At 46.1% G+C, this 20,708-nt stretch overlaps 1 protein-coding gene across 10 annotated transcripts in view; it reads right to left on the bottom strand.

Annotated features, from left to right (window-relative positions):
* The window catches only part of Dhx35 (DEAH-box helicase 35), a 57,249-nt gene extending 42,526 nt beyond the window's left edge, over window positions 1–14,723 (bottom strand). For 7 of the 10 annotated variants that reach the window (XR_015683219.1, XR_015683218.1, XR_015683217.1 and 4 more), the window contains exons 1-4: window positions 14,654–14,723; window positions 7,944–8,077; window positions 3,713–3,805; window positions 3,209–3,286 (exon numbers count right to left, since the gene is read on the bottom strand). Coding sequence is in view for 2 of the 10 variants with exons in the window: in NM_001415857.1 (NP_001402786.1) it covers window positions 3,209–3,286; window positions 3,713–3,805; window positions 7,944–8,077; window positions 14,654–14,693 (345 nt within the window). In the remaining 8 variants the exon portion in view is untranslated. Of the gene's footprint in view, window positions 1–3,208; window positions 3,287–3,712; window positions 3,806–7,943; window positions 8,078–14,134; window positions 14,300–14,653 lie in introns of all 10 variants that reach the window. The other 3 variants (NM_001415857.1, NM_001108601.2, XM_087653444.1) reach the window with 2 other exon arrangements.
* Between the last annotated feature and the right edge of the window lie 5,985 nt (window positions 14,724–20,708).

Raw genomic sequence — 20,708 nt, 5'->3', positions numbered from 1 at the left:
ATGCATACGTGCTTGTGTGTTTGGGCTGGAGAGACGGCTTGGTCATTAAGAGCATACACTGCTCTTGCAGAGGACCCAAGTTCTGTTCCAGCAGCACATCTGGCGGCTCACAAGGGCCTCTAACTCTAGCTCCAAGGAGATAAAGGGGTCTGGCCTCATGGACACCAGCACTCACTTTTAACTAAGTGTAGTGGCACACATCTGTAATACCAACACCCAGGAGGCTGAAGCAGGCAGTCTGCCAGTTATAGACCACGCTAGGTTATGGGCACAAGCTTCTCATCTTCAAATAAATACACAGATACACCAGCTACATACATAAGATTTATTCTCAAACCTTTTTGTTTCGCCATTTATAGTCACACAGAGTTGCACTGTTGGCTTCGTTTGATTATCTATATTTATTTATTACAAGTATGTATAGATGTGTATGTACCTGGGCCACAGAGTTCCTCTGAGGGTCAGAGGACAACCTGTGGGAGACAGTTCTCTTCCTCTACCATATGGGTCCTGGAAATCAAACTCAGATAATCAGACTTGGGCAACAAGCACCTTCACTGGTGAGACATCCTGCCGACCCTCTGCTGGTTTAATAAACTTTCACCTCTACTACTTACACTGCACTCTTCACAAGTCCACCAAACTCAACAGATCCCAGTCACCAAACCACTGCTCCATGGCAAGTTGGACCGAGATCGTGTGCAGCACAGTGGCTGAGAAACAGCAGGACATTCTCATGTCGACAAACACAGGGGTTCTGTGGTCCCGAATCTGAGAGGGAAGATTAAACCTGGACTGGTGAGACCAGCGACTCTCCTTACTAACTGCCTCTCACAGAGATCGAGCACAACTTCTGGAGTCCGGTCATGGACTCAGTCTGTGCACACAGCACACCTCTGAAACTCAGCTTTCCAAGCATCGCAGCACTTCACTGCTCATGGTTAATTTAAGCATTCTTTGCTCTACCAAGGGAGAGCCTGCAGTTGCACGGAATGTTCTCTATAGCTACAGACTTGGAGCTAAAATGAAACTGATTTAGGAGCTGGGGTTTCAAACCACACATAGGGAAAACTGCTCCAACTTTTAGCTGACTCGTCTTTCAGTGACATAAAAGGTTAACTCACTGCAGATTCCAGAGAAGAAAGGCTGAGGGCTGCTCTTTCCCCACGAGGAATAGGAGAAAATCACTGCTGTGTGCACATGCCATCAGGGAAAGGCAGCCAAAACTCGGGAGGAAACCTTATACAAATGTGCCTGTCCAGCAGACTTAGCTGATAAACACATGCTATCCCTCTGAGGGTTTTTCATGTTTATGGCATTACCCACTTTTAGGATTTGTAACCTTGTATAACCTCTCATTCTAAATATTCACTTCTGTACTAAAAAGATCCAAAGACTCAGGTAAAAATGAAATGGAAGCAAGTGAAATAAACATGACTAAAAGTAATCAGGCGGCAGGATTGGAGTAGGACCCTGCTACAGCACCGGCCCAGCAGCACCAGGCTCTACGTCAACCAACAGTCCTAAAACAAACAAACGAACAACCCACCCCACTGTGCAAGTTTACAGGAAGTCCTAGAGAAGAGTGTATCAGGAGAGACCTAACAACACTCAAAACAAAGGACATACACTTACACAGTGCACTTAGAAAAGCAGTAAACAATCAGAAAACAATACACCATAATACAACATAGAGAGCTGAAACAGAGATTTCTGAGTTTATCCACATCTGGAGGAAAACAAACCACAACGTTCTGAAAAAGAACCCATTCAAGTAGACAAAGCAGCCGAGAAGATGTGACGCCCTACTGGACCTCAGTACCAAAAGACAAAGGAGCAAAGTGCAATTCCAGGAAACAAAAGTGTGACCCTAGAGTCTGGACAGGTAGCTCAACAGCACAGCGCTTGCACAGTGAGTCTTGGGCTCCATCGCCAGCACAGAACCCAAGAAGAAGTGGAGGGGGGAGAAGGGAAAAGAGAAAAGGAGAATAGGAAAGGAAAGAAAGAAAGGAATGGTATAGTAAGACTACATTCAAATATTCTCAAACATGATTTTTTTAAAAAATTACTGAATGTGGGGCAGGAGAGAGAGTGGTTAAGAGCACTGACTCCTCAAGCAGAAGACCTGGGTTCAATTCTCAGTACCCACATCTGTAAGTCCAGTCCCAGGGGATCTGATGCCTGCTTCTGGCCTCTGTGAGCAGGGAACATAGTACAGTGGCATACGCTCAGGCAAACACCCATACACATAAAATACTTATAACACATAAAATCTTAATAACATAATTTTTTAAATATTTTAAGTCTTTAAATGAAAATCATGGTGCTGTATTGATGAAGGAAGGGAGTCAGAGTCTGCCTCCTCCTCTCATAACACACACTTGAAAAATAGGCCAGGCACAGAAGCTCACATTTGTGTGTTCTGTTGATAGCGATTGTTGTTGTTGTTGCTGTTGTTGTTGTTTCTGACACAGGGTGTCACTATGGATCCTTGGCTGGTCTGGAACTAGCCAATATAGACCAGGCTAGGCTGAAACTCATAGCAATCCACCTGCCTCTGCCTCCTGAGTGCTGACACTTAAGGCATGCACCACCACGTCTAGTATCCGGGGTGGCTAAGCAGAAGGACTGCTTCAAGATGGAGGCTAGCTCCAGCTACGTGAGACTGTCTCACAAAGAAAAGAGGAAAGGAGAGGAAAATCACTGTGAAATCATTCTGAAGGCTTTCTGTCAGTTTTTTCTGTTTTCCAGCTTTAATAAATTCTCTTGTGATGAGAAATGTGTCTCCAGGTCCAGAGCTGCCCCATTTTACTATCTCACTTCGGTTCTCCCTTTTGCTGTAGTTAGTACACGTAAACAGTCATAACCCCACACTTAGAAGAGCCTTCCTGTCCAGCCTGCAGCTGCTTCTCCAACCACGCCCCCTTACCATGGAGAGAAATGTGAAGTGACACTTGCAAGTGCCCACAACCCTTCTGCTGGCAGATCTGGGCTTTAAACAAATATAAACCTTTATTCCCTAAGCACTTTACCACTAAAAGGTTCATAACAGCAGCTATCAATTAGGCAAATTTCTAATCATAGCTCTTCTTAAGCTCAACTCTGAAGAAGTGGCTTCTACTACTTGGTATTATTTTAGGAAATAAGAAGGAACTGATCGAGGAGACAGAAAGGGCAGGCACAATCTACAATACAAAGAGAAACTTACCGTCACAGCAGCTACTCTGCGAGGCTGGGTCACTCCAACCACTCGTCCTTCCGCTGTCCAGCCAGCTTCTGCCAGGTACTGCAAGTAGACCCACAGCTGATGCCACCGTCCAAACAACCCTCCCTCCAGGTGACCCTGCACTGTGCTAGGTCACCAAGAAAGGAAACAACACAGTATACTGAGGTATAACTGGGCAAACTGTTTGACAGGTGACAGACCTCAGGCTTGGTAATGTTAGAAATTACATGCATACCAAATCTGATAGAAAAACCAAGAGACAGATTCAGCATGAAGACTCCCTATTTTAGAAATACAACAAATTGAAAACAACCATTAACTTTATTGTTAATTAAAAAATGATAAGCTGAAAAGTTTAACAAAAATATCTGAGATGAGTAGTTCTTGGGGAGACCTTGATCATAGCAACGATAGTAAAGGCCCCCTACCCCCGAGTTACGGAGCCCCAGACTGGAATCTCCTGGCAGAATATTAGCACCCGCTCACCTGTGGGACCTGGGTGCTCTTCCCACATCCCGTTTCTCCAACAATCACCACGGTCTGATAGTTTTCTACCAAGTACAAAATGTGGTTCCTAAGCTGGGAGAGAATAAAATGACATTATAATCAACTGTAGTTTGTCTCAACAGACCAAGAAAACATACTTAAACTTTTAAATACACAGTTTCTAGAAGAAAGTAAATAATAAGGGGAAAAACTATCAGAATGTGGTTCCGACTCTCAGGGGCCATGGTGTCGGCACGAGCCAAGATGTGAATGGAACACTTGTAGAACATGTGAACTCTCAACTCTCCAATTGAAGATTTTCACCTATGAGAAGTAACACTGCAGACACTAATACACTCACATACCAGAACATAAGTGGCAGTGCTGCAGGAATATTAATATTAATACATGCACACACACATGCACACACACACACACACACACACACACACACACATATTTAAAAACCAAGCATGGGTGTGTACACTTGTAATCCCAGCACTTACAAAGTAGAGACAGGAGAATACTAAAGGTCATCTTCAGCTACATCACAAATTCAGTGCCAGCCTGGGCTTTATGAGACCCTGGCTCAAAAAACCCAAAAAATACCCAACAGCCTAAATGTGTGTGGGTTAAATGAACATTCTCGATAATGAAACAACTCATAACTGTTTAAGACCAGATGTCTACAAGATACACTAAGGAAACAAGGAACAGGCTAGTGTGAACGTGTGCACGGTGTATGCACTTGTGGGGTGTGGGAGGGGATATACACATGTGCAGAAGGGTATCCGGTGTCCTGCTCCATCACTCTGTACTTATTCCTTTGAGACATGGTCTCTCACTGAACATGGAACAAGGCTGGCAGCCAGCAAGCCCCAGCCATCCTCCTGCCTCTGTCCCGCATTGGCACCTCAGTTACTACCCCTGCACGGCCATGCCCAGTTTGTCCTGTAGATGCAGGGATCCAAACTCAGGTTCTTGTGTGTATACAGCAAGCACTTCTTCCTGCTGAGCATTTCCCAGGACCCTAGAGATAACAGTGCTGAATCCAAGGAGGGAAAAGGGATGTAAAGAGTTTTGGATTTTATACAACATTTATGCATTACCTAATTTAAAATTAGGTTTTATTTTTTAGTATGGAAAATATCAAAACCAAAGCTCACAATAAAACAGGTAACTGAGTCTCCTACTCCCATTTAGTGGGAGCAGGCCTAACTACTAAAAAGTCCCAGAAAGTCCCAGTGTTCCATTTGCTTAGTTAAAGCATTTCTGAACTCACGGCTGATTCCAGAGGTGCTCCACAATGCCTCATTCAGAAGGAAACCTGCCTCAGGCTTCCTCTCTGATCAGAGTTCAGCTCTTCTATTGTCATACCATGGAGGTGTCTTAGAGATAAGAGCTAGGATGCTGACAGCTTCCATCTAGCAAATAAAGTCCTGGTTATTCAGGGCTCCTGAGTTTGTTATACCTGGATGCAGATATGCAGTCCTTAGATCTTAAAGGAAGGAAAGTTTTCTCGAATCATTTGTTAATAATGAAGGTTCCTAGATCTACCATCCAAGTTTCTAAAGAGTAGAGCCAGGCAGAACACAGGAACCTGCATGTATACAAATGAACACACAAATAAAATACGATTCAAAAAGGAGGAGAGGGAAGAGGAAAAAAATTAAGCCAGGTGGTGGCGGTGGCACAGGCCTTTAATCCCAGCACTTGGGAGGCAGGGGAAGGTGGATTTCTGAGTTTGGAAGGCAGCCTGGTCTATATGTGAGTTCCAGGTTGGCCAGGGCTACACAGAGAAACCTTGTCTCGAAAAACCAAAAAGAAAAGAAATAACAAGAAAGGAAAAACTCGAAAGGAGGTGGCATGCACTGTTGGAGAGGACCTGTGAGGAGCCAATGCGTCCAGGTGTGGTGGCACACACCTACAGTCCCCACACTGGAGGCCAAGGCAGGAGGGACTGATGGAGGGAAGTTGACTGGGAGGCCATTGGTTCAGGTCTGGTTTGGCACTGAGTTGAGAGGGGCTGCACTGGACCTAAGGCTCCAGGGATGCTGCATTTGTAGAAAACCAGACAGGACACACGGGATGTCTGCACCGGAAGCTTCACGTGCTTTAGCCTAAGATAGCCAGACATGACAAGGAGACAGCTGGCATGGAGACCGGGAGAGACAAGGAGGCACTGTCACCAGGCCTTGTGAGGACAGGAGTAAATGTCAGACATGGGGGCTGGCAGGCATGGACACCATTCACAGTAGTGTCCATACCCCAGAGGGAACAGCTTCAGAGGGAAGTCAGGGGGAGGCTGCCTTGGAAACGGGCCAGGAAAAGACTGGTGCTGCTTCAGTCAACTTCTGGCCACTGTGGCTGCGGCGAGGCTGGGATCAGGGCCAGGATCTTGCCATGCCTGGCTAGGCTCCACCACAAACTTCCTAAAGCTACCTTTACATTTGGTCTGAACAGGAGGAGAGGTGAGAGCGCAACACTGCCCTCCTCCCCATCTACATCCACCTTTAACATTTTTCAAGACTCCGACAGCGCTCGGGCTCTGCTTGCTTTCCATCAGTAATGTATACCTTAGATCCCTTTACTTCTCGAGAGGGCGCAACTTGTTTTTATTTAGGTTTCATCTCACCTATACAGTTAGAAAATGACAGACAGTACAGAAAGGTCAACGACTACAGACTCAGTAAACAGACACTTCCTTGTACTTGGGTAGTTCGAGTCGGGCACCTTATAAACACCACACAGGTGACCTCATCCAGGCCTCATAGCAATCCTACAAGGCAGGTGCTATTAGCCCATATCACAGATAAGGAAATACAAGCTTACAATAGTGAAGCAAGGTCACCCAGCACGTGACTGGTGAAACAGGGAGGAACCCTGAAGTCCGCTCCAGAGTCTGGATACCTCATCATGACTCAAATATGGTGCCTTTCAGTGGTGAGGAAGTGGTCATCTCATGTCCTGAGGGTCCCACCCATATATCCCAGTCACATATGAATTAAGAAGGCTGCTGTCCCACATCTATGTAGAAAAAGAACACATTCGTAGAAGGGTGTTCCCAGCAGTGTCTGAGTGAAAGGAACCCAAGTCTTTTTTTTTTTTCCTTCTTTTTTTCGGAGCTGGGGACAGAACCCAGGGCCTTGTGCTTGCTAGGCAAGCGCTCTACCACTGAGCTAAATCCCCAACCCCAGCAACCCAAATTTTAGTGGGGCTGGTACCATAGCAACTCAGGAGACCGAGGCAAGAAGATCACAAGCTCAAAGCTAGCCTGGACTACACAGTGAGTTCAAGGCCACCCTAAGCAATTTGGCAAGACCCTGTCTCAAAATAAAAATAAATAAAAGAGGTGCTAGGGATATGACACAGCTCGGGGCTTGAACACTTGATGGCACATCTTGGATTAAATCCTCAGCAGCACAAATTTAAAAAAAGGAAAAACAAACGAACAACAACCAAATGACCAGTGTGCACGCTGCCGTCCACACCACAAGTCATCCCAGAGACACCGCAGGGAGGCAAAATTCAAACCTCAAATGCTCCAACACCATTTAGCCACCGGTAAGCCTACTTTCTGACTGCAAGGGGACCACCCATGTGAAGCTGCCAACAGCTCCATCAGCACTGTCCGTGGTGCTGAAGGACTTCGGGGAGAACGGAAAGGTTCTCGAGTTCATGCACTGACCCCTATGGAGCTGAGCATTCGCCATCTCAACTGTACTCAGAAAACGGAGCGTCTGGTAACCCCAGGAAATCCCAACACTGTTTCATTAAGGATTAAGAGTACCAAACGATCTCTTCCAAAGACAGACTCTGAAATTACCAATCAACTCTGCTAAATACATCTTTGAAACGAAAGCAAAAGTTGGCCATATGTCGATAACATGTTGACTTAGAAGTTCACTGTGTTACTGTGTTGTCTTCTGCATTGGAAATTGTTCATAATAGAAAGCAACGAAAGGAAAAAAGAAATGCCTTCCTGATCTTTCCCATTTCCTAATATGCAAGCTCTAAAAAAAAAGTCTTCAGGACTTTCCAGTCTTAAAGGATGTGTGTTCTCTCCCTTCCTTTCTCGCTCTCTCTCCCTCTCCCAACACACGCACGCACGCACGCACAGGTACACACAAATGGGGAAGGGCTCTGGTAACACTAAACTTGTAAAACCATTCAGTGACAGTCCTGTTCCTTCTGTGGCAGGCTCATGGTGGGGGCCACAGACACGCTGTACCTTGAACACGGGCAGCTTCTGCCGCTGCTGCTCTATGGAAAGGGCAGCGTAGGGATTGTAAATGACGGTTGTCCCAGAGTTCTCAGTGACACTTTGTCTCTCTTCGGAGATGCTGACACCTGGCCCTTCTGTACCTGCAGCAGAAAAATTTTCTTCAGATTCTGGTGTGTTAAACAGAAAAGAGTATGTGAAAGTTACACATTTTCAAAGACAGCTATACAAAGGAAACAATGCTTTTGACTTCAAATTTTTAAAACTTTGGAGTTTTAAAAGTTTAAAAAAACAGAGGGAGGTGCCTGACAGAACACAAAAGAGCCATCCCCACAAGCTCCAGTGCAGAGTCTAGAAAAAAGGACAGGGCGGTCCTACTGGGCCATCTAGAACTGGGCCCTACCAAATTCTGAACGGAGTGAAAGAAGCCTAATGGGAATCTGTCACGGACAAAGCCTGTGGACCAGACAGCAAGACTCAGCGAGAACAGGAACCAGGAGCTTAGGCTGCCACCTCCTCCCCCCCCCCCCCCCCGGCTCACCTCTGTATCTCTTGATAAGTCCGGAACCTTGAGGCCGAGGGGTAGTTTCTCCACAGGCTGTTGCTGGCAGAGTTCAGCCCGCAGCTGACTGCCAGCCATCCAAGCACCCACTTACAAGACAGACTGCAAATGCTTCAGGGCAAGCACTGCTCTGAGCACTAGAAACCAGCCCCGGGCAGCACAGATGCAGACTGACCCTCACGGATTCATTGCCTCTCACGGGCTGCCTCCCAGTAACATGATATAACAAGAATGACAGGTAACTGCCAGGAAGTAGGACTTGGAGCTCTCGGTGTGGGCTGTGTACAGCAGTGGAGGCTCTTTATATTGGACCATGGGGGACTCCCATCCGCCTTAGAAGCAAGGCCTACCCTGATGCAACTGCCCACAACTAGGGTAGATACAAGGGAAATGGCAGTCCAAGAAACATGGCAGGGTGGATTAATCCACAGACAGCCACAGCATCTTGCTCAGAACAATGACAAATCAAGAAGGCTGATCCCATGGAGAAGTATGGGTCCCATATGATCAGCTTTTCCTTCTTCTCGTGCCAACTTGTCTCTGTGATCCAAGGACAGAACCAGGTTGAGATAGGACTGGCAAGATGGCTCAGTGGTAAAGAGCACTTGCTCCTCTTACAGAGGAACCAGGTTTAGCTCCCAGTACCCACAAGATGGCTCACAACCATCTGTAACTCCAGTTCCATGGGATCTGACACCAGATGGTACACGTGGTGCACAGATTAACATGCAGTCAAAATCCACACACATAAAAATAATACTCTAAGAAACTAAGTTGAAAGGTAGAAATGGACTGGAGAGACATAGCTCAGTGGTTAAAAGCAGTTGCTTCTCCTGGGTTCCGTTCCTAGTACACACAAGGTGACTCACAACCAACTGTCCATTAACTCCAGTTCCAGAGGGTCTAACAGCCTCTTCTGGCTCCATGAGGACTAAGCACATGCATAGTGCACATGATGATTTGTTTATGCTTGGCCCAGGGAATGGCACTATTAGAAGGTGTGGCCTTGTTGGAGTAGGTGTGTCACTGTGGGCGTGGGCGTAAGACCCTCACCCTAGCTGCCTGGAAGTTAGTCTTCCACCAGCAGCCTTCAGATGAAGATGTAGAACTCTCGGCTCCTCCTGTACCATTCCTGCCTGGTTGCTGCCATGCTCCTGCCTTGATGATACTGGACTGAGTGAACCTCTGAACCTGTAAGCCAGCCCCAACTAAATGTCCTTTATAAGACTTGCCTTGGTCATAGCTTCTGTTCACAGCAGTAAAACCCTAACTAAGACAGTACACATACACACATGCAGGCAACCACTCAAAATATAACATAAAAATAAATCTTGTGGGTTTTGTTTGTTTTTTTTTTTTTTTTTTTTTTTTTTTTAGACAGGGTTTCTCTGTGCAGTTCTGGCTGTCCTAGACAGCTCACTCTGTAGACCAGGCTGGCCTCAAACTCAGAGAGAGATTCAACTGCCTCTGCCTCTCAACTGCTGGAATTAAAGGTCTGCATGAACTTCTGCCAAGAAAAAAGCAAGAGTATGATTCATCTGAACAGAAGATGCTGGGTCTGCAGACTCCTCAAAGCAAGTTCAAGGCTCAGCAGTTCATCTCCAGCCCTATTCCAGGAACGTCCAGGAACACAGCTGCCAACAAGCAGGTAAGTGGGGCACTGCTACATCTGCCAAATGCTAATCTCTCTCCAGCCAGAGAAGAGACAGAGCAGAGCCTGGACCAAAGCCTGGGCTGGAAAGCAGGTCTCATGGCCTCCTGTTTCCACTGCTCCATCCCACTTCCCAACCCAAACTGAGTCCTCCTGTTTCCACTGCTCCATCCCACTTCCCAATTCAAACCGCGGCAGAGAACACTGTATCCTCTTCTGCCCTGTTTTTGTTCAGAACACCCCTCTTCTCAAAACATTTAAACCATGCCATTGTATCTGGAGTATCTGAACACTTCCTGTGAGTTCTGCATCCTCCCACACACTGGTCACAGCCCTCCCGGGGCCTCTCTTGTCTCTAACCTACAGCTGTTAGGAACTTTTACAAGGACAGCTGCTGAACAGATACACGAGCTTTTCTTCTCTTTACAAAAGACTCCATTCAGCCGAACGGAACCCCAGGCTGCCTACACACCCCGCAGCCCACTCTGTTTATGGCAGCTTTTAAATTGGGAGTGTGTGGCATGCTTAAGGAAGTAGCATGTTTGCAATTTTCGAAAACCATTAATGCTTTCATTCCCCCATCTGTAAAACAAGGCTGACAACAGCACCCAATTCAGAACCCCTTCCAGGGTGTTGGATATCCTAGAGCTAAAGTCATAAGCAGTTGTGAACCACTGGGCCTGGGTGCTGGGAACTAAACTTGGGGTTCTCTGCAAGAACAGCAAATGCTCTGACCACTGAACCATCTCCCCAGCCATACAGCACAATTCTTACCATGAATCAAGTAGGGGGAAAAAATCCTCAAGCAGCCAATAAAGCTTTTGCAAGGCACAAGGACAGTCACCATTAAATACTGAGTAAGAAAACAAAATGGACGGGCCCTTCTGACCACCCATGGGTGCCAGGGAATAAAGTGAGCCTTCTTTTTGGGAAAACTTCAGGCAGATCACACAAGGTCAGTTAGAGGTCACAAACGAGAAATTTAAGCTCTCCGTTTACACCATGACTAAACAATTTTAAATGGTTTTTCTTGTTGGCTTGTAATGGGGAGATGTTTCTTGTCAGTTTGGTTTTATTAGACAGGGTCTTGCTGTGTAGTTCAGGATAGCCTGAAACTCACTACAAAGCTCAGGCTAACCTTGAGCTTTCAATCCTCCCGCCTCAGCCTTCCAAGTGTTGGAAATACAGGCGTGTACCACTACACTCAGAAAAATACTGCATTTAAAACATCAACTAAAAATTTCCCATTTCAGAGCTACGTTTTGCCAAGGGTCTGTAATCCCAGCTACTCAGAAGCCTAATGCAGGAGGATCACAGGATTAGAGCCTGCCTAAGCTAAGAGGAAGACCCTGTCTTTTTTTTAAAGAAGAAAAAAATTCCAACTCTGAACCCTTCGATAACAATCAGGTGGAGTGTGGTTCAGTATGTGCAAGTTCGGATGTACATCTGTACAGTGCACACATGTCCCCAATACAACCCTTCAATCCACCACGTATTAGTCCATTACACACCTCCCCTTATTCAGTTTGTCTAAAAGGCCCTATAGTTATCAGAGCCTGTGACTTTGGGCCTATAGAACATGCCCCTGATTCCAAGATCTGACCTTACACTCAGCTCCAACCACCTCCCTGACCTGCATTTCCCACAACTCACTTCGTATCTGGAACTTTTTGCTCATATGTGAGAATATCATTCATCAAAGAGATGTTGTTACTAGCTGATAAGATGCTGTAAGTGAAAGTGATTTCCCAGGGCTCAGAACCCACCAAAGCTACTCAAATATCAGTGAATGAAAACCGTATACCTGGGCCAGTGGGTCCCCAACTTTGCTGCATGCCAGAAGCCCCTGAAATGTTTAAAAATACTGCTACCTAGTTCCTGATTTCTTGACAATAATAACAAAAGGGCTGAATTTTTTTTTTAATTTTCCAAGTGATTCAACAAGACAGCAAAATTTGAAACTCATTTACCTAAGCCATCACCCAATCCAGACCCTGCTTAACTAGACAGTCACCCTATCCAGAATGCAAGATTATCACTGTCTCTACCTTCTCCTCTCTTTACTGCTCAAGTATCTAATAGGCTCTCTGTCAGCTCCCATGCTATAATTGAGGCTCGACATCCATCCTGCATTTTAGTAGTAACTTCTCTTAAGAGTAGCCTTCTTAACATATCATTGCCAGGGTTAAAGCAGGAAGCCCTTTTTTTTTTTTTAATTTACTTAAAGTAAGTGTGTGTGTGTGTGTGTGTGTGTGTATGTGTGTGTGTGTGTAAGAGAGAGAGAGAGAGAGAGAGAGAGAACATGCACACGTGTGAAGGTCAAAGGACAACTTTGTAGAGCCGCTCCATCCACCCTTACATGAGTTACAGTGATCAAGCTAGTGTCATAAGGCTCTCACAGAAAGCATCTTTGCCTCTGGGCCACCTCACTGGGCCAGAAGCTCAAATTCTTTTAACTCTTGAAAGACATTTCATGATGAAGTCCCTTCCTACCTTTCCAGCACCATCTCCTGCCACACACCAAAATATACTGACATGTAATACCATCACAGTACTCCATTATTGGGGGTTGGGGGACATCCTTAAGAAACAAACCCTTGAGAGCCATTCCCCACCTCACCATAAACAAACCATAACGAACTTTCTTCGCCCCTTAGTGTTCACTCCAAAACCATTACCATCTCTGCGACGCAGTCAATTCGCCACGCCGAGCTTCCCCTCCCTCCTCTCTGCTTTTATATAATTATAATAACTGTGTATCTAGTGCCACAGGTGTTTTGTGCATTGTTTCATTTAATCCTCACAGCAATCCTATTATGACAAGTTACCGAGAGGGGAACAGAGACTTGGAGCATTTATGTGCCCCAGCAAGTCACCAAGTTAGTAAGTGGTAGGCAGGGAAGGCACTGCAGTCTGGTACTTGCGGCCATCTTCCCTATCAGCACCCCTTCTGCTTTGCTTAGCATTTCTTCTCATGGACATGTAACTTCAGAGTCTACATCTCCAGAGCTGAGCCCCAGGACGTGTTCATAACCCAACTGACTACAGAAGTGGACTCTCAATATACAAGATGAACTAAACAATGGGACAGACTTGTAGAGTAGTTCCAGGTTCTTTAACCAAAAAAGTACCCTGACCTGAGTTTTGACAACTTATCTAAGCCTCTATAGGACTTAACTCTTTGGTATGCTGATAAACACTTGATTAAGTAAATGGGTGGACAATCGGTTGATGCCTGGAAATGCTGACTAATGAAATTGTCACCAAGCAAACAAAGGAGACAGGGTATGTCTTTGTGGCCCTGGTTGTCCTGGAATGTAGACCAGACTTGGCTCAAACTCACTTCCTGCCTCTGCCTCCAAGTGTTGGCATTACAGCCACGGATTACCATACCCAGGTCATATTTTTTTTAAAAAAAGAATTATGTGTCACTTCCGTGAGTTTATTTCTCTAACAGGCACATGGTCAGAATTCCAGGGGCCACGTAAAACATCCATTAAAAGCTGTCCCTTGTTGCCTTTTCTGTCTCAAACGATCTTAATCACAATATAATGTATTCATCTATATCTTCTGGAGTGCAGATGGAGGAAAAATGGAAAATATGTAAGAAAAAGTAAGGGCAGGGGTTGGGGATTTAGCTCAGTGGTAGAGCACTTGCCTAGGAAGTGCAAGGCCCTGGGTTCGGTCCCCAGCTCCGAAAAAAAAAAAAAGAAAGAAAGAAAAAGTAAGGGCAGAGGCTGCTACCAGTTAAGAAACAGTCTTCTGTTTTGTTTTGGTTTGGTTTTATAAGAAAGACACAGACAAAAGGAAACATCCTACATGGAGCACGGTCTGGTATGTATAATTCAACAAGAACCTGACCTGAGAAAATGCAAAGACAAAGGATTTTGTGATGGTGACTTGTTAGCCTACAAGACAAGAAGAGTAACAGCCAACAGGAGGGAGGGCGTTCACTTTGTGGTAAACATTCAGAGTGGGCAAACCTACCCTAAAACACTGGAATGCATTTTCTCTTTTATGAGCTGTTAAGTTCGACCACATACTCCTGACTCAACGCCCACAGGACAGGTGTTCGTATTCTGCCCACTTCCCAGGTGAGGGGAGCAATGCTCAGAGGGATGAACGCAGAAGCTCAAGGTCCTCCATCTATGGCTGCAAGGTAAAGGGGCGGGCTTGAACCCGGGCACTCTGACCCAAGCTTCTAAGCCATTGAGTTGCACCGCCTGGCGAACCCCAATGCAGCCCCAGGGCATCAGCAAAACACACATGGGCCGCCTCAGGACTCTACATCTCAAGAGGTGCGGAGGAGGCTGAGAAACTCGAACAAGGTCACCCAGAGTTGCCGCCCAGGTTAGGGAGGCCTTGACTTCCTCTGGACCACCATGGGCTGCAGCATCCACGCGCGCAGAGGAGTGGTGCCCAGCCCTCCCGGGTCAGGCCAAAGGGCGGGTCCCCAAGCCGAAAGTCACGTCGCCGCATCTACTCAGGTTCCCTGCCGTGCCTTACCGGGTTTCCAGAATTTCACTGGTCCCAAGGGCGCAGCCATGCTGGGGTGAAAGGTCACGAAGAAGACTCCGCCCCTCTCGACACGAGCGAGTCCCTCCGGGCTCAAGGGGCGTGGCCCGCGAACAGCCTTCGCCCGGGCAGCGGGAGAGCGAAGTGAAGTCACGCCCCCTAACACCGCCCACTGTGGATCACGTGACCCACAGCTCGCTCTGGATAGTCTTTGAGTGCCTCTCCTTGGCCCACGTGATGCCGCGCGGCCATATTGGCGCAGGGATTGGCTGCTCTACCCTGCTTAGAAGCTCTGGGTTCCCACTAACTTCTAGGAATGCGCTGCTGTGTTCCCTGGCTGTCACTCACCAGCCTCAGAGTGTGCGCGGGGGCCGGGCTTCCCTGGTGAACTGAGAGATACTGTTGTTTACACGCTGTCACAGCTGCGTCTCCTTTAGTCTCCTTATTTTCATACTGAGAGATAATAGTAGTAACGACCTCCTGCCTCTGATGATTCAATTAATACTTCTGTGTTCCCAGGGATTGTAGCTTCTTGTTTCCCAGTCGAGGCCGGGGCTTGGTAAACTGTAAATGAATAAACGCTGGGTAAACAGAATGATGCTTATTATCAGCAAGTAAAACTGAAATGATACAGGCAACTTGTGATCTTCAGAGAAATGTCGGAAAATGAGAACGCAAGAGCATGCTGGGCTGGAAGATGAGACTAGAAATCAAATCAGTCAGGCCAGTGCTTTTCACCCAGTGTTCCCCCCAAATCAACCGTTCTTAAATCAAATGCTTTTTTCCTACCTCTCCCCCAACCCTCTGCACATCAAGTCATTGCAGGACTAGGTGCATCTTTCCACTGAGGCCAGACAAGGCAGCCCAGTTAGGGGAACGGGATCTACAGGCAGGCAACAGATTCAGGGATAGCCCCAGCTCCAGTCATTGTGGGACCCGCATGAAGATCACACTGCATCAGATACAGCCCATGCTTGCTCTTTGGTTGGTGGTTCAGTCTCTGAGACCCAAAGGGTCCAGGTTAGTTGTTTCTGTTGGTCTTCCTGTGGAGTCCCTGTCCTCTTCTGGGCCCTCAGTCCTTCCCCCAACTCTTCCACAAGACTCCCTAAGCTCCGTCTTATATTTGGCTGTGGGTCTCTATGTCTGTTTCCATTGACTGCTGGATGGAACCTCTCAGAGCACGGTTCTGCAGGGCTCAAGAAAGCCACAAATTAAGAGGTTTTGGAATCTATACATTTTTAGAACTCTGAAGAAAATGCTTCATTCTTTGAAGGAAATGGCAAATTATGGAAATCTTTGTAAACAAGCAATCCTGATTCAGAATCCTTAGCTTGACCATCACCTGGCTGACATTTAATCTCAGTTGTAAACTGAGCTTTAAAGGAGTGTTCGACAAGATTCGGTACAGAGTACCTAACATAACGCAGGACACTGTAGGCGCTAGGTCAGCATTGCCTCTCATGAATGCTTGACTCCAAGGGCAAATACACCACGCTAGCAAAATCTGAGCTTAACTCACCTTCCTTTCTAGATGTGATGTGTTTCTTTAATAATTAAATGAAGTTCAACGCATGCTAATCCTTCTGTGGAGAATTCTTCACCCCTGCTTTAAAACCTTCCAGTCCTTGAAGGACCACCTCTAGGACCACTCTACTTTCCCTATCAAACATTCCCCCTGTAGAGGTAGGACTTACATGCCGATTTCACCGTAAGAACTGTTTGACTGAACTAAAGTTAGTCTGCCTCTGTTTTTATGCTGGGAATTCCTTTTCTTAAATGTTTTTAAAAAACAATTTTATGGGTTGGGGATTTAGCTCAGTGGTAGAGCGCTTGCCTAGGAAGCGCAAGGCCCTGGGTTCGGTCCCCAGCTCTGAAAAAAAAAAAAAAAAAAGAACCAAAAAACAATTTTATGTATATGATTTTGCCTACATGTATGTGTCTCTGTACCAAGTGTGTGCCAGGTGCCCATGAAGGCCAGACGAGGCCATTGGATACCCTGGAACTGAAGTTAGAGGCAGTTATGAGTCACCAAGTGGGTGCTGGGAATCAAACTTAGATCCTCTGGAAGAGCAGTCAATGCTCTTAACCTCTAAACCAACTCTCTGGTCCAATGCTGAGAACTTCTCGAGGACAGGGTCTTGTCATATTTTTTTTATGTGTTGCCAATTGCTGAAAGTGACTATTGAGCAAGTACACATTTTGTTTCTAAATTATTCCAGCAATGTTGGCAGTCTAACCCAGAGCCTCAAGCTTACAAGGTAGGCCCTCTACTATTGAGCTATAACTCCAATACTGATTCTATTCTTAAATGTTCATTAAAGTCAATCATATAGAAAGTAACATTTGTACATGGAAAATGTCTGCCTTTGTAGACATTATGAATGCAAGTAGTAGAAAACCAACATCAGGTCAGTAGAAATGCTTCATGCGGCAGGCTTGGTGGCTTATGCCTATAACCCTAGCACTTGGAAGGCTAAGGCAGGAGGAACCCCAAGAGTTTATGGTCAGGCTGGGCTACATAGTGAGATCCAGGCCAGCCTGGGCTACAGGGTGAGACCAGAATAGTGAATAAAAGTAGTTCATAGATATTAAAAAGTTCACAAGTATCTGACCCTAAGGATTAATGAATGAAGCTAAAATAATCTGTCCATCACACCCAATCGTGTATCCTTGCACTGTGGTGGCTAGCTCTTAAAGAAGCCAGACCAGACAGATGTCCCCTAAAGAGAAGGTTCAGCGAATTTTTCTACACAATTATACTATGCTGGGATTTCCTGTTGAGAATCCAAGGTGGGTCTTCTGCAGCTGTGGTCCCACGTACAAATGTGCCAGGTGACTTTGTACACCAGTGATGATGCTCACATTCATATTACCATAAGCAAAAGTGTTCATCTACTTTCGGGGTCCGAGTGCGGAGTTGTGGAGAGATCCACAGGAGAGAAACTCAGCAACTAACCCCAGGAGACTGTATTCTGCTGTGCTGGATAGTTGACACAAGCTAGAGGAAGCTTCAATTAAGAAAATGCCTCAATAAGACCTGACTGTAAGGCATTTTCTTAATTACTGATTGGTGGGGAGAGCCCAGCCCATTGTGGGTGGTGCCACACCTAGGCTGGTGGTTCTGGGTTCTATAAGAAAGCAGGCTGAGCGAGCCAGGAGGAGCAAGCCGTGAGCAGCACTCCTACAAGGCCTCTGTATCAGCTCCCCGCTCCAGGTTCCTACCCTGCTTTAGTTTCTGTCCTGACTTCCTTTGGTGATGAGCAGTAATATGGAAGTGTAAGCCAAGTAAACCCTTTCCCCCCCCAAGTTGCTTTGGTCATGGTGTTTCATTACAGCAATGGAAACCCTAAGTCACAATGACTTCAGGAGCCTGTGATAGGCTTCAGGAACGGGATGGTTTGGAAGGCTTCCATAGGCCTGAAAGATACTTTCTGGCAGCCTCAAAATTGGGACACTCCTGAAAGGGAGTATAAGAGAGATGAGACCTGGGGATAAGAGGCAAACAGGCAGTGCCAGGCAAACTGGGGCACCTATCTAGGTTTGTAGCCCAGTGAAACCAGGTTTACCTGAATGCACTCAGTATAAAGTTCATTTGTGGGCTGGAGAGATGGCTCAGCCATTAAAGGCCAGGCTCACAACCAAAAATAAAGTTCATTCATACAGAAGCCTCTGGATACATTCACCTCATGGCTTCACAAAATGCCCCCTGTGGAGTTCAGAATTAACTACTCTCATGTAGCTCAGGCTGGCCTCCAACTCACTATGTAGCCAAGGATGGTCCTGAACTCACTATTCTTCTTCCCTCACCTCCCAAGTGCTGAAATGACAGTGTGTACCACCACGATGGATTTACAATGCTGAGAATCAACCCCCCCTTTTTTTATTAACTTAAGTATTTCTTATTTACATTTCGAGTGTTATTCCCTTTCCCGGTTTCTGGGCCAACATCCCCCTAGCCCCTCCCCCTCCCCTTCACTATGGGTGTTCCCCTCCCCATCTTCCCCCCCATTACCACCCTCCCCCAACAATCACAATCACTGGGGATTCAGTCTTAGCAGGACCCAGGGCTTCCCCTTCCACTGGTGCTCTTACTAGGATATTCATTGCTACCTATGAGGTTGGAGTCCAGGGTCAGTCCATGTATAGTCTTTAGGTAGTGGCTTAGTCCCTGGAAGCTCTGGTTGCTTGGCATTGTTGTACTTTTGGGATCTCGAGCCCCTTCAAGCTCTTCCAGTCCTTTCTCTGATTCCTTCAACGGGGGTCCTATTCTCAGTTCAGTGGTTTGCTGCTGGCATTCGCCTCTGTATTTGCTGTATTCTGGCTGTGTCTCTCAGGAGCGATCTACATCCGGCTCCTGTCGGCCTGCACTTCTTTGCTTCATCCATCTTATCTAATTGGGTGGCTGTATATGTATGGGCCACATGTGGGGCAGGCTCTGAATGGGTGTTCCTTCTGCCTCTGTTTTAATCTTTGCCTCCCTATTCCCTGCCAAGGGTATTCTTGTTCCCCTTTTAAAGAAGGAGTGAAGCATTCACATTTTGATCATCCGTCTTGAGTTTCATGTGTTCTGTGCATCTAGGGTAATTCAAGCATTTGGGCTAATATCCACTTATCAATGAGTGCACACCATGTGTGTTTTTCTGTGATTGAGTTACCTCACTCAGGATGATATTTTCCAGTTCCATCCATTTGCCTATGAATTTCATAAAGTCATTGTCAAACCCCATTTTTAACGTGTGTTATGCAAATGTTCTGCCAACTGAACATCTCCAGCCCTCCACGGCAATATTTTGGTGAGAAGATCCTTGTAAGAAATATGCGTATTCCCTTAATATCAGGAATAAGTGTTTTTCTTCGTCTTGTAGACACTCAGTGGTTTCTCTAAACCTATGCCCTATGCCTACGGCTTGGCTAGTGGAAAATTAAAATGTACATGTTTCCCTACATGAATCTCACATGTCCTAGCATGCACTCTTAGCTTCAAGCATGACTCTGTTTCGCATCCCCTAACCTTGACTTCTTTTGTGAAACGTTTGGGTTACATGAACCTGTAGACTAGGTTTTAATTTTTAATATTACTTTTATTTACTGGGGCAGGCACATTTATGCCGTGGCATTCCGGCAGATGTTAGAGGACACATTGTGGGAGTTGGCGGGTTCCTGGAGTCGAACTCAGGTAGTCAGACTGGGCAGAAAGCACCTTTACCCACTAGGTCATCTATGCCATCTGGCCTTGGGTTTTCTAGTCAGCCACTTAAAATCCCTTCGTTTAAAAGCAACTCTAGCCACACTGCCCACAAAGGTGGGGGTAACTATCTCTATGGATTCTTTTTTTTTGTTGTTGTTCTTTTTTTCGGAGCTGGGGACCGAACCCAGGGCCTTGTGCTTGCTAGGCAAGCGCTCTACCACTGAGCTAAATCCCCAGCCCCTGGATTCTTTATTTTATGAGAGGATGTCGATCCCGCAGACTGGGTCTAAAAACTATATGGAACTCAACCGTCAGTGAGGAAAGGAAATTATGCTGTACTTAAGCATTGAATACTTGATAGAGATGTTTTATTAGTTGTTTAGATATAATAGTTGTATTAGTTATGACTTTTAAAGGTACTATGTGTACCATCTGCCTACGGAGATCAAGAGTCATTGGGTTCCCTGGAACTGGAGGTTAAGGATGTCTGTGAACCACAATATGTAACTAAATCTGGGCTCTCTAGAAGCAACAGATGACTCTAACCTCTTGTTGTTACTTTTGTTTCGAGTAAGTGCTGTTGGGGAGGCAGGCAGATGAGTCCTGGCGCTTACTGGCTGGCCAGCCTAGCCTACTTAATGAATTTCAAGCCAGTGATTGTGTCTCGAAACACCCACACACACACACACACACACACACACATACACCTTGCATGTGCATGCAGGGTGGGGTGGGTGCTAAGTGCTGGCTGAAAATGTAGCTTAGTGGTAGACCATTTGTCTGCCATGTGTGACCGCCGGTTTGATCCCAGCACTGGGGATTGCAATATATCCTAAGTATTGACAGCTTAGTCTGCAG

Source organism: Rattus norvegicus, chromosome 3 (assembly GCF_021556685.1).
Source record: "Rattus norvegicus strain SHRSP/BbbUtx chromosome 3, alternate assembly SHRSP_T2T, whole genome shotgun sequence".
NCBI lineage: Eukaryota > Metazoa > Chordata > Mammalia > Rodentia > Muridae > Rattus > Rattus norvegicus.
The sequence above is the reverse complement of the archived record's forward strand: the minus strand, read 5'-3'. Positions and strand labels throughout refer to the sequence as shown.